The sequence below is a fragment of the Copadichromis virginalis genome, linkage group LG9, assembly GCF_057382275.1.
Source record: "Copadichromis virginalis isolate Kocher_CV1m ecotype Utaka linkage group LG9, C_Virginalis_male_GT1.1, whole genome shotgun sequence".
Taxonomy (NCBI): Eukaryota; Metazoa; Chordata; class Actinopteri; order Cichliformes; family Cichlidae; genus Copadichromis; species Copadichromis virginalis.
The window spans coordinates 1,160,866-1,174,282 of record NC_140626.1 but is presented as its reverse complement, the minus strand read 5'-3'; the positions used below and the strand labels follow the sequence as shown (position 1 = coordinate 1,174,282).

General features: G+C 39.7%; 1 protein-coding gene and 1 long non-coding RNA gene across 2 annotated transcripts in view; both read left to right on the top strand.

Annotated features, from left to right (window-relative positions):
• palmdb (palmdelphin b) overlaps positions 1-2,221 on the top strand; it is an 85,260-nt gene extending 83,039 nt beyond the window's left edge. The window contains exon 8 of the mRNA XM_085467406.1: positions 96-2,221. Within this exon, the coding sequence (XP_085323532.1) occupies positions 96-179 (84 nt within the window). The 3' untranslated portion in view covers positions 180-2,221. The remainder of the gene's footprint in view (positions 1-95) is intronic.
• Positions 2,222-8,120: 5,899 nt separating this feature from the next.
• LOC146701067 (uncharacterized) lies at positions 8,121-10,450 on the top strand. The gene is made up of 5 exons (XR_014922125.1): positions 8,121-8,263; positions 9,104-9,133; positions 9,600-9,668; positions 9,875-9,949; positions 10,345-10,450. It is a non-coding gene; the product is annotated as an uncharacterized LOC146701067 (long non-coding RNA).
• The last annotated feature ends 2,967 nt before the right edge of the window (positions 10,451-13,417 follow it).

The window sequence follows — 13,417 nt, the reverse complement described above, 5'->3', positions numbered from 1 at the left end:
TTATCCCATCTTTATTCTAATAAGCTGAGAAAGCTGGTGGAAGAGGTGGAGGGAGTGGTGTGAATGCAGTAAACCAATAAAGTGTCTTTTGCCAGTTTCCAGAGATCCACACTGGAGGAAGACGCAAGAGTGCCATGGCTTTGCGCTGGGAGGCGGGAGAGTTTACAAAGAATGAATGAAATGCAACAAGTCAAAGGTTCACTGCTGTGTTATTCTCATTCAAGTCAGATGCACTGTTAAAATGGTTTGTTTCATGTTGTGACATAACCTAAATTCTGCTTCGTGTGATGCTTGGGCAAAGAGTGTTTATCCTTACGTTAGTCTGAACAAAGTTTATTGAGCACTGATGGCGGATCTGATAACGCTCAGTTCTGGCCAAGAGGTGCCTATTATGTTTGTGAACACCCAGACGCATTTGACATTTGTTCATTACTTGTGAATAAATACTCATATTTGCTGCTGTTTTAAAGTCTTAATAAGCTACAAAATCTGTAATTGTTTTAGTAAAGTGATGTTTCTTAGACAACTAAAAGCAGTGCCAACATACTTTGTATTTAAACCCTAAACAACTATTTTTCTTCTTATGTTTTGGCTTGTGAAGAAGCACAGAAGGTCCTAAAACTGACAAACAGTGCAGTAAAATAAGAACAGACCTCAGCAGTTTGATATGGCATTGAGTGCATGTCCTGTTAATGCACTACAGTGTTTAGTGGATCCTGGTCTTTTGCTGAAGATTTCCTTCTGTGGGAATAGATTGGATAAAGGATCATTTCATTGTTTGTGCCATGTCAGATGACTGATTGGAGTTAGTGAGTATTAAACCTCCAATAATGTGAGTGTAAAACTGTAAATGGACTGCATTTATAGAGCTCTGTACCTTTATTAACCAAGAATGTGACCCTGAAATGTCTCTGCTGGGAGAAAAGTGCATCAATTGTTCTGTTGTTGGTGGCAAGAATGAGCATAGCAGGCTTCATATAGTCCCAGGCTCTCAGCATCTTAAGGCCCTGTGGATTACTCACAACAAGAGGAACTCACGGTATGGTGGATGCTTCATATGGCTATAGTTACCATCTGTTTGCTTTTCTATTGTTCTGTCGTTGCAGTTGATGTGCTTTTCTGCTTTAACACAACTGAATTCTCCAAAAAGGCTCCAATATGTTTCTGTTTCTGCTGTTAGACAAAGGAACATGCATGAAAAACAAGAGACTAGTTAAAACCAGCTCAGTCCCTTTAATGCCATTTTCTTTCTCGCTGCTGAAATCATCAGAACAGCAACGTTGTGTGGAAAAACCAGAAGGTGTACATAGACAGACAGCTTTGCCTCAGTTTTATATGATGAATAGACTCGTCTGCCTTTAAAAACATATGAAATTAGACACAAAAAAACTTAGTGTCAAAGGATGAAACGAGAAACAGAATCATAAAACCTGGAAGCACAACAAGGGCTCTGTGAGAACGATGACACAATCTGAACCAGTCCTTCAGTGAAAGCGTTTGTTCTTTCTGCCCCTGACAAATATATAATACTGTCCACTTTTTGCTAACCTTTGAGACATTATACATGTCAGTCAGATTTTTGATGTTATTGTATGTCTTGATAATGAAAATGTGACATTGGTCGGTGTATATTAACTGTATTTTCATATTATGCTGTTAGTTGCAACTGATATTTAAGCTGGATGAACACAGGAGGAATATCCATGCATCCAACTGAAACAACATAGACATCACTCAGACAATCATATTATAAATGTCAAGATTTTTATGAGACTACATATAAATTTATAATTCCTTTTCAACCCTCCTTGTGGGGGTCAATGAAGCCATGGCCTAGCTCTAAATTACACAGGGTAATTAAAGGTTACTCTAATAATTAACAACTTATTTATTTATTGTTACAGTGGGTTCCTTTACATGAACAAACACTGATGGTTTTTTAATAAATGTTTCAGCCTCTCTGAAAAACAATTTATACAAATTCAGTGCTTTCACCTAAGAGTCTATTGATCCTAAACAGTTTATTTTTCATTTCAGGTTTGTATGCTTAATTGCTGAAGTATAGCTTACAAAACGTAAGGATTGCTTGCTGATGTTTAAACATTTTGTGTATAGCCTCCTCTGTCGCTTTCAGGGGCTGACTGGGGCTCTATTTGCAGGGGATTTTCACCGTGTATTCCTCATGCAAAAATAAATAAAGCTATATATGATATATGAAGAACTTTGTCTAGCTTTGTTTGCTGTTCATCAGCCTGTGATGCCTGTTGTGAAAATATGGTTGTGCAAAGGACACAGTAATCCTGAAAGTCACACTCAAAGGTTTATGAATGACAAAAAACAAAAAACAGTTTATCATCTTTATCATCTGGTGAGTATAAAATGCCATAAAATCATTGTGATTCTGTAAGTCCATGAATAATGTCCTCATCTTTTTTGAGATTCACTAAAAAGACTATTTAATTTAAATAACTGCCTCATTTACACCAGAAAATAGATTTTTGTTGTTGTTGTTGTTGCTAGAAATGTTTGTGGGGTTTTAAAAAAAAAAATGTCATGTTTCAAGTTTTTGCTCTTATGTAAAAAAATTCCCAAGAATGGTGACTGAAAGTTTTCATAACTTGTTCATAAGGATCCAAAATGAAGGACCCCAGACTCAGGGAAACACTCAGAGTTGCAGCTTTATTTGCAGATAATTAATAATGCCACTATAGTTGCACATTTCTGTCCCAAGCGTCGAAAAAATAATTCTTCCACTTCTTAATGTGAGCTGTCCAGGTTTATATCTGACTCGTACACACAAAACAAAGCTACCACAGCACGATGTCACGGTCAAAAAACTGTTTGCAGCTACAGCGCGCATCTCCCCCGCTGTGCTGGCTCATTCTAACCACACAAAAGGACAAAACACGGGGCAGAGGCAAAGGAAACGGGAAGGAAAATAACTAGATGGGGAAACATACATGTGACAGGACAAAATAGAAAAGGAGCTGATGTGAGGAAAACAGGAACACAAAGGAAGGATTAAAGCTGAGGCAACTGGCAACTAAATCTACTATAGTGCAAAAATAAGAAACAACAAAAATACAAAGCAAACCTGGAATCTCCATGACAATAGTGTTTACTGATGTTTTTACTGCTTCCTAAGTCATGTGATTTATTTTTAAGACAACCTCAAAGATCACATTTTGTTTGGATAATTTAAGCAGGTTGGATAGGTTGCACTTCCTGTTACAGCTCGGTAATAAAGGGGTAATAGTAGGGTAACGAGGGGGGAAACAAGAGTGTAATCATTTGTAATCAAAGTTATTACCATGCAATGACCAGAGTAATAACAATGTAATATCCAAGTAATATCATGGTAGCAACAGCGGTTACAGTTGAGTGATTTCACCATGAAATTTATGTAACACTTTATTACCACTCAGTTACCTGTGGTAGTTTCTGTGTAATAAGCAGGAAACGGAGCTGCAAAACTGCCTGTTTCTATTTAATAACATATTAATAACCAGGTAATAAATAACCGTCTAAAACAAACTTAAAGAATAGTAATGACTACCAGGAAACACCTGTGGCAGTTTCTGTGTAATAAGCAGCAATCTAATACTTTGGTCATGATAGCTGAATAAAACAAGCATCAGGAAGTCTGCAATGAACTGGAAACACTGAAAGAGGATCCTCTTTCACAGCTTAGTTTATCATGGATGACAACACATAGCATTGTATTTCAGGGAGGAGAGAAGGTGGAGCACATTTTTAAACCGACTCTTAACCATCCAAACATCCAGCCTTTCCTCCAGTGAGGAGCACAAAGCCGCCCACTGCATACTGAAAAATGAGAAGTTTTAAAGAAAAACAATGTTAAACCAAGCGTGATGTAACTGGCAGTTCTGTGCCCATACGGTAAAAAAATACATTTTTCCTGCCCAAAATATATTTCAAATATATGGTAAATATATTTTGTATTTGTGATGCTCCAAAAAAATATATTTTTGAAATTGAAAATGTATTTCTTTCAAACCAAAATACATTTCAAAACATATTTTAGGGTGAAGAAAATACATTTCCAACCTTACAGTAGAATGTATATCAAAGTATCCTTTATTTAAAATATATTTAGTGCAATAATGATGATAATGATAACAATACTAAAAGTAACATGTTTTATGCACATCTGCAAAAAACAGTTGGATTCAAACAAAACAGAGTCAAAGGTCTATCACGAATTAGGTTGTTTATTCATTTGCTTACAGTATTTCACATTACACAATATCTCACTATAATGTAGCGTTCATTGACTTTGAAATTATCTGTCAGTGATACAGTAAACAAGATACAACAACTGCTATGTACACTTTAGTTTTTGACAATATATACAATTTAGTACTTAAAGGAACACACTCCACTGTTTTGGAAATAGGCTCATTCTCCACCTCCCTCAGAGTTAAAAATGCAGCGTCTTCTTTCTAGATCCGTACGTTAATAGGGCTCTGGAGCGTGATCTTACGGGATGGGGCGTAGCCAGGATTTTTGGTCGAGGCGCCATATTAGCAGGCCAAACAAATGCTTGCTGTGTGGTCGGTTGTAATGTTAGATTGCACTATACCGACAAAGGAATAAGCTTGAAAACAGGCTCTCTTTTCATTGTTTCCTCACCTGGAAACATCATGAGGGAGCTTATGTGTTGGATGTTACCAAAAGAAGGCGTCTAGCCTGGATAGCAGCTGCGAGACGAGCTGATATTCAGTTCTCTACCAGCCACAGATATCTGTTGGTGTGCTCCAGTATTTTCATTCAGGTAAGTTCTAAATAAGTTCATATTATTATTTATAGCCTGTTAATTTTATTTTCAATAGCACAAACTTAGAACAAACATGCAGAACTACCTTCTATTTATAGAGTTGCTAATTATTTGGCATTATTGCAACAAACCAGCCTATGAAATGAATGAAACAAATCCTGACTGGGTTCCAACACTACACATGGGGCACTACGAAATCCCTGCTTCAAACTACATGCTACATACCACCATGCCAATCAGATTACTTCTTCCATGTGTGGGTAAAAAGGTGACCTTCCTGGATAAGATGGCAAAGGTTTGCTGCGTTTTGGTGAACATGTGCCCCAGTGTGGTAGTAAAACCAGGGAAAAATGCTCTTGTTAAATACTTTTAAGTCTTGTGCTGTTTATGTAGTGATAAGTTTTCAAAAGAGACAGTAAATTACAGAATGCTAGTAGTGGGTGATATTATACAAATGCTGTCATGATTTTATGTGAACATTTTGTCATTTGTAAACTATACATAACATTTTTTCTACATTGTAACTGATGTGATGTTCGACAAAGTGCTTTTAATTAAAAATAGGCAAACATTTCTTTGTTTCTTTATTCAACTTTTGAACAGTGGTATTTAGTAAGTACATATTCAGTAAATGCAAAGTATTTACATGGCCCCCTAAATTAAAACATTATGGGTTATTCAGAACAGAACTATGCTTGGAAAAATATTGTCCCATCAGTTGATCCAACTCCTCCACAGTAGCAGGTGGAACTTTTCTTTTTTGAGGATGGCTTCTTTTACCTGTCACAACGAATGGTCTGTTTATGTTTTGATCAAGAACCTTTTTTTGGGCAGCTGAAGAGGAGAAGTCTATCTTATGGCCAACCTCTGGCTGTATCTTGGTCATATTACCAGGCAAAACCCAGTATGCAGGTTCATCTGTAACAGTCCTTGTGCCACAGATCCTCACTGTTGCTTCTACATTAAACAGAAGAGCAGTGACATGGCTGCAAGTCTCCACGACTCTAGCCATACAGCTGCAGTGGGCGGCTTCAACCTTCCCTGTGATGCTCACAATGACCTGTGGCTGCAATGCTGCAATTCAGTCTTTAAGAGTGCAGGACCTAAAACACACACAGACAAAGTTCATTTAAAGACAAGAACTTTAATAAGCCAAGTCCGACACAAATGTGTTTTATTTACTTTCAAATCCATTTATCATAAATGTAACAAATAAAGTGTTTTTATGTATCCATCTATAGAACGCTGCATGTTATATTCTAAATCTGCATGTTTCTTTTTAGAAACCTATCAGCAAAAAATGAACCTAAAGTATGTAATGAATGTATTTTTAGTGACACAGGACACAAACAAGGAAGCAAATCAAATCAAATCACAAATCAAATCACTTTTTATTGTCACATCACATGTGCAGGTACATTGGTACAGCACATGTGAGTGAAATTCTTGTGTGCAAGATGTGTAATTAGGATTATTTATAATAAATATGAATTAATTAGGGCAATTTCTTTAACCATAAAGAATAACTAAATCCTTCAGGACAATGTCACATCAATGCACTGAACTCACTATGTTATCCCTCTAACAGAGCCTCTACATGTTCTCACTGTAATTTCCCCCTCACGAATGAATTTTTGCTAGCACTAATTTGAATGCTGGGGGGAATCAAACGCATTTTACTCGCAGTACTCAAGCTGACTTACCTTTGCTTGAATGACGCCGTACTCACAACGTGGAGGCTTAAAAATAGCCAAATCTTGTACCCAGTCCTTGGTGAATTGGATGTGCGCCTCCAGAGATTTATAATTGCGAAATTGGTGTGCCGTGTATGCTCTGACTCCACAGACAAGGTATGAGAGTAGATCATGCTAAGTCAATAGCGGTTTGGTCTTCAGGGTTTCTACTCCACGGCTATATTTCATACGGGTCCACATTTCAACAATCAAGTACCGTCTCTTTGCATCTGGACAGAATCTGTCTCTATACCGTCATTTTCTTTTGAGCTACGTTTCAGAATGGTTCGTAGCAATCTTGTTTTGATTCGTGGCCTGCCAAGATGGTGCTGCGCTCCCACAATGCATTGCGACATTACGTCAACTCCAAAGCCCTTTGCGTGCAGGAGTGTATGCGCATGCGCATTGCCACGGTGGTTTAAAAAATAAAGATATAATGAAAAGTAATTAATAAAAATTAAATATTTAAACATTCCCACAAATGTGCAATGAACGTGCAAAAACTCTCTTTAGTAGTTGTTACTGTTTCTTTCTTTCTTCTTTTTTTTTTTTTTTTGAAAAATAACGACGTCTCTGAGGCGCGAAATTTGACAGCGAGAGGAACGGCCGGATACAGGAGACGGGAAGAAACAAGCCGATTATGTTCGCGTTAATTAAGTGGTTGGAAGATGTAAAATTCTCAATTCTGCCAACTGAACATATACGAGATTTTAATGAGGATGAATAATTAGCCGGCATGGAGGAAACGGACCTTTATTTCATGGAGTGGCGACAAGAAGCCAAGGCGGGTGGCCAGTCTAAGAAGCCTCCATCATCAAGCTAGCAGGTGCCTTTTCCCATATAATATTACTTTATTCTCGTGTATTTGGAACGGAAGCGTAGAGCTGCCACCCAGGCAAAAGAGAAATATAAGTATATCACGTTATAACGTGAAAAGTTTATCGTTCTAACAATATACTATCATGTTTGAACAACATGTTTGAACAACATTGTACGAAAAATGTACATAATTATCACGTCCGTACAATATTGTGCGAACGTGACAATTATGTATATTATAATAATGTGATATTATATTATACCAGTGGTTCTTAACCTGGGTTCGATCGAACCCTAGGGGTTCGGTGAGTTGGTCTCAGGGGTTCGGCAGAGCCTCCGCTGTGACGTGCACGGCTCATTTTGTGCACCAGTAAAAAACATATCTACGTCTAATTTGAAAAAAAAAAAACACACTTTATTTTTCACTAAAGAGGGGTTCAATGAATGCGCATATGAAACTGGTGGGGTTCGGTACCTCCAACAAGGTTAAGAACCACTGTATTATACAAACATGAAAAGCATAATGTTAGAACAATAAACATTTCACGTCATAACGTGATACAGCTCTATTTTTCTTTTGCCTGGGTGGCAGCTCCACGCTTCCATAATTTGGTAATCAAAATATGTAACTTAATTAATTATATTGTGACGTACTTTTGCCTTTTCTTATTATTCTGCCTTCTCAATAACTATCAAAGCCTATTCACATTTAATTTGGCTTTCACAGAAATCCTACCTCTCCTTCTGGCTACAGATTGTTGTGACAGCCCTGATTGTACTTATACACTGCATCTGAACAGGGAACAGTCTGCCACATTAATGTATTTTTAAGTGACTTGTTTGTAATACATGAATTTGTTTTTTACAGATGTCAAAGTCTCAACCTCATGCTGCCCTCCCCCATCCTCCTAAAGTAAGTATTTGTTGTTGTAGTTTTTTATGCAGTGTCTGTGTCACATGCTAATCATAATTATTGAAATAACTGTTTTCTAACAGATTTTCCAAAACACTAGTTATGTTTGTTGTCATTCAGACCAATACTACTGCTTAGACATTGTTTAGTGGTCATGCATGTTTGACAAGCTCGTTATGATACCAAAACAGTAGGCCTATCACAATAATCGATATATCGACTTAACACACAATACATGTACATGACCTCAATAATTGTTGATGATGTAATTTATCCGCCATTATATTTACAAAAATAAAATATAATGATAACAAAACAATAACATTAAATAACATTGTTTTCTATTTGTTAGAAAATTTCCTATTTATTCAAGTTTTTAAGGTATCTAATATTTTGATTCCTAATTTCAATGATCTAAATACTTTAAGAATTAGATGTTGGTTTGTCAATTGAAAGTGTGTAGATCTTGCATTATGGTGGTGTTATATTATGATTATACATTCAAAGACATAAAATGGTCTTAAAATGACAATGACATAACTTGTCGCAATTGTTTATGGGGCAATATACCGACCAACAAAAAGTCGCTATCGTAACAGGCCTTCAAAACAGACGGTTTTATGATTGATAAATTCAAAAAATAAATACATTTAATTTCTCTGAGATTCTCTAATATTCAGTTACAGTTCACAACACAGCTACCCGTACATGCAGTATTATACTGTAAATATAAATCTCTGCATTTAGCATCCCACTAGAAGCGTCACAGTTACTGCCTCTTTTTTTTTTTTTTTACAAATACCTGTACTATCACTAACACATTTACTGTTTTACTTTTAGCCTGTGGATACAAATGCAGATTTCCTTAATGTAAGTTGTGCATTTTAATTACATCATGTTATTTTTATTATTATTTATTTATTTATTTATTTATTTATTTTATTTTACATTCAAATATTTCAAGCTTCTTGGTTAAAGAAGCTTGATTGCTAGTAGGTAAAGAATAGTTCACCTATAATTCATATTCCCAATTAATTTCTCACCTCTGATTGAATGCCTTTGTTTGTTTTCCTATAACAAAACATTTTTGCTGGATATATATGGTGAATTTATATGCATAGATACAGTCGTAGTGCTTGACACATGCAAACAGCAGTAGATGTACTAAAAAGGAAATAATTACAATCATGATGTTGATTGCTGATGTCAGTATATATATTTTAGAGGAATGTTTTGTTTTTCACCCAAAATGAACTATATTGCTTCAGAAGAGATTTATTACCCTACCGGACTCTTATATATTGTTCTGTTTTTTGTTTGTTTTTGTTATTTTCAGGTTCAATGGTGCGTGTTCTTCTAATGGCCGCCTTCCCACTGGAGGTTTTGATCCACAGCAATTTAAAAGGTAATCAGCTTTGAAAGTCAGTTCAAATGGTTAGCTAATAGTACTTTAAAAAGCCTACAACTCTGTCACCAGATTCTTTACCAAAAATTACCCATAAAAGTATCGCTCAATAGCATATATTGTAGTTCAAATGTTTAGTTGTACAAAAATCTAATTTTTGGAAATCTAAAACTAGTCAAACACTCAAATGTTCATGCTTTTTATAGGAGGACAGAGCAAAACGGACATCGGCGCAGAGTGAAGAACTGCCCTTGATAAGGACACTATGACAGCCATATATAGTAAGTGAAGACTTTCTGTGTATCTAAAATTGCATACAGCACAAGTAACTTACTTTGCAACCATTAAAATAGGTTGTAAAGTAAGTTACCAATACAAATAGGTGATGATGCATTGTAGTGGTTGGTCTCAGACAAAGAAGGTCAACAGATTTATGAATGCTGGAAGGTAAGGAGAGACGACCAAAAGGGGTGTTAGCATTACTGTAATGTGAACTGGATAGACTTCCCATCTAGGAAAAAAAAGAGGTAAAATTATGCGTAAAATATATCTGTATTAATATCTGTATCTATATAAACAGAAATATCTGTTTGCTAAATGAAGCCAGCTAACATAAATCACATTTTTATTTTAACTCTGATAAAAGTAATAGAACTGTGACTTTTGTTTGTTACAGTGGCGGTAAGGAAGGGGTTTCCCAGCGTGTCCAGAAGGGCTTTGAGGATTGCCGTGAAAGCTGGGGGAACTGAGACTGCTGGAAAAGGAAAAGAAATTACATTTTAAGTATGTTGACTTATGTTCATACAATCACACACACATATACACATACACACACATATGTGTGTGTGTGTATGTATATATAATCACCCAGCACGCCCCTGCGGGCGGTTTATCCTTCAAGCTCGGGTCCTCTACCAGAGGCCTGGGAGCTTGAGGGTCCTGCGCAGTATCTTAGCTGTTCCCAGGACTGCGCTCTTCTGGACAGAGATCTCCGATGTTGTTCCCGGGATCTGCTGGAGCCACTCGCCTAGCTTGGGAGTCACCGCACCTAGTGCTCCGATTACCACGGGGACCACCGTTACCTTCACCCTCCACATCCTCTCGAGCTCTTCTCTGAGCCCTTGGTATTTCTCCAGCTTCTCGTGTTCCTTCTTCCTGATATTGCTGTCATTCGGAACCGCTACATCGATCACTACGGCTGTCTTCTTCTCTTTGTCTACCACCACTATGTCCGGTTGGTTAGCCACCACCATTTTGTCCGTCTGTATCTGGAAGTCCCACAGGATCTTAGCTCGGTCATTCTCCACCACCCTTGGGGGCATCTCCCATTTTGACCTCGGGACTTCCAGATTATACTCGGCACAGATGTTCCTGTACACTATGCCGGCCACTTGGTTATGGCGTTCCATGTATGCCTTGCCTGCTAGCATCTTGCACCCTGCTGTTATGTGCTGGATTGTCTCTGGGGCATCTTTACATAGCCTGCACCTGGGGTCTTGCCTGGTGTGATAGACCCCAGCCTCTATGGATCTTGTGCTCAGAGCTTGTTCTTGTGCTGCCATGATTAGTGCCTCTGTGCTGTCAGCCACCTCCTCTATCTGCCGGTGGTACATACCGTGCAGGGGCCTGTCCTTCCATGATGGTTCCTCGTCTCCCTCCTCTTTCTTGGGTTTCTGCTGCCTGAGGTATTCACTGAGCACTCGGTCAGTTGGGGCCATCTTCCCAATGTATTCTTGGATGTTCGTTGTCTCATCCTGGACTGTGGTGCTGACACTCACCAGTCCCCGGCCCCCTTCCTTCCGCTTAGCGTACAGCCTCAGGGTGCTGGACTTGGGGTGAAACCCTCCATGCATGGTAAGGAGCTTTCTTGTCTTTATGTCAGTGGCTTCTATCTCCTCTTTTGGCCAGCCTATTACCCCAGCAGGGTACCTGATCACGGGCAGGGCGTACGTGTTGATGGCCCGGATCTTGTTCTTACCATTCAGCTGACTCCTCAGGACTTGCCTGACCCTCTGCAGGTACTTGGTGGTTGCAGCTTTTCTAGCGGCCTCTTCCTGGTTCCCATTCGCCTGTGGGATCCCCAAGTACTTGTAACTGTCCTCTATGTCTGCAATGTTGCCTTCTGGTAGTTCAATCCCCTCAGTTCTGACTACCTTCCCTCTCTTTGTTACCATCCGACTACACTTCTCCAGTCCGAACGACATTCCAATGTCATTGCTGTATAGCCTGGTAGTGTGGATCAGTGAATCGATGTCTCGTTCACTCTTGGCATACAGCTTGATGTCATCCATGTACAGGAGGTGGCTGACAACTGCTCCGTTCCGTAGTTGGTATCCGTAGCCAGTCTTGTTAATGATCTCACCGAGGGGGTTCAGGCCTATGCAGAACAGCAGTGGGGACAGAGCATCTCCTTGGTAGATCCCGCACTTGATGGTGACTTGTGCTATGGGCTTGGAGTTGGCCTCTAGTGTTGTACGCCACATCCCCATTGAGTTCCTGATGAAGGCTCTTAGGGTCCCATTGATCTTGTACAATTCTAGGCATTCCAGTATCCAGCTGTGGGGCATTGAGTCATAGGCCTTCTTGTAATCAATCCAGGCAGTGCACAGGTTGGTCAGTCTGGTCTTGCAGTCTCGGCTGATTGTTCTGTCTACCAGCAGCTGGTGTTTTGCGCCTCTGGTATTCTTGCCAATCCCTTTCTGTGTCCCGCTCATGTATTGACCCATGTGCCTGTTCATCTTAGCCGATATGATGCCTGACAGGAGCTTCCATGTAGTACTGAGGCAGGTTATTGGTCGGTAGTTGGAGGGGACCGGTCCCTTCTTGGGGTCCTTGGGGATCAGGACCGTCCGACCTTCAGTTAGCCATTCCGGGTGTCTCTCGTTAACTAGCAGCTGGTTCATTTGTGCTGCCAGACGCTCGTGGAGTGCAGTCAGCTTCTTCAGCCAGTAGGCGTGAACCATGTCGGGCCCTGGTGCTGTCCAACTCTTCATACTGGAGACCCTTTCTTGGATATCTGCCACTGTGATGGTTACTGGACCCTGTTCAGGGAGGTCGCTGTGGTCAGCCCTCAGATCCTCTAGCCACTGAGCATTGCCGTTATGGGTTGCATCCTTCTCCCATATGCTCTTCCAGTATTGCTCCGTCTCCAGCCTTGGTGGTGCTGTTCTCTTATTGTTCCCTTGCCACTGAGAGTACACCTTTGCTGGTTCTGTGGAGAACAGCTGGTTTATTCTCCTGCCTTCTATCTCTCTGGTGTACCTCCTCAAGCGGCTGGCCAAGGCTGTGAGTCTTTGCTTGGCAGTTTCCAAGGCCTCAGGTATGGACAGCTTGCTGTATTTCTTAGGCACCTTATTTGTCGCACCTTTCTGCAACTCCGTTAGTTGGCTAACCTCCCTCCGTGCTACTTTGATCTTGCCCTCTAGCCTCCTTCTCCATGGAGGGTACTGCCCCTTGTGGCTGTTCAACTTGTAGCCAAGCATCTCACTGATCACTGCTGCCGTATTGTAGATCAGCTTGTTAGTAGTGCTGCATTAACATCATCTAGCAGACCTTCTGAGGGTACTTCACGTAATCTTGGTAACCGGCTACGGGGGATCCAGGTTTCAAGCTTGGCCATGATCCTATTTTTCAGGTCAGTTCCTCTCGCACTCAACGATTCTTCTCCTATCGCACTTGGGGCTATGTACCCAATCTCGGGTGGGGGTGATGATATCTCCCCCCTGACCTGGTGTCCTGACTCCTCCTTG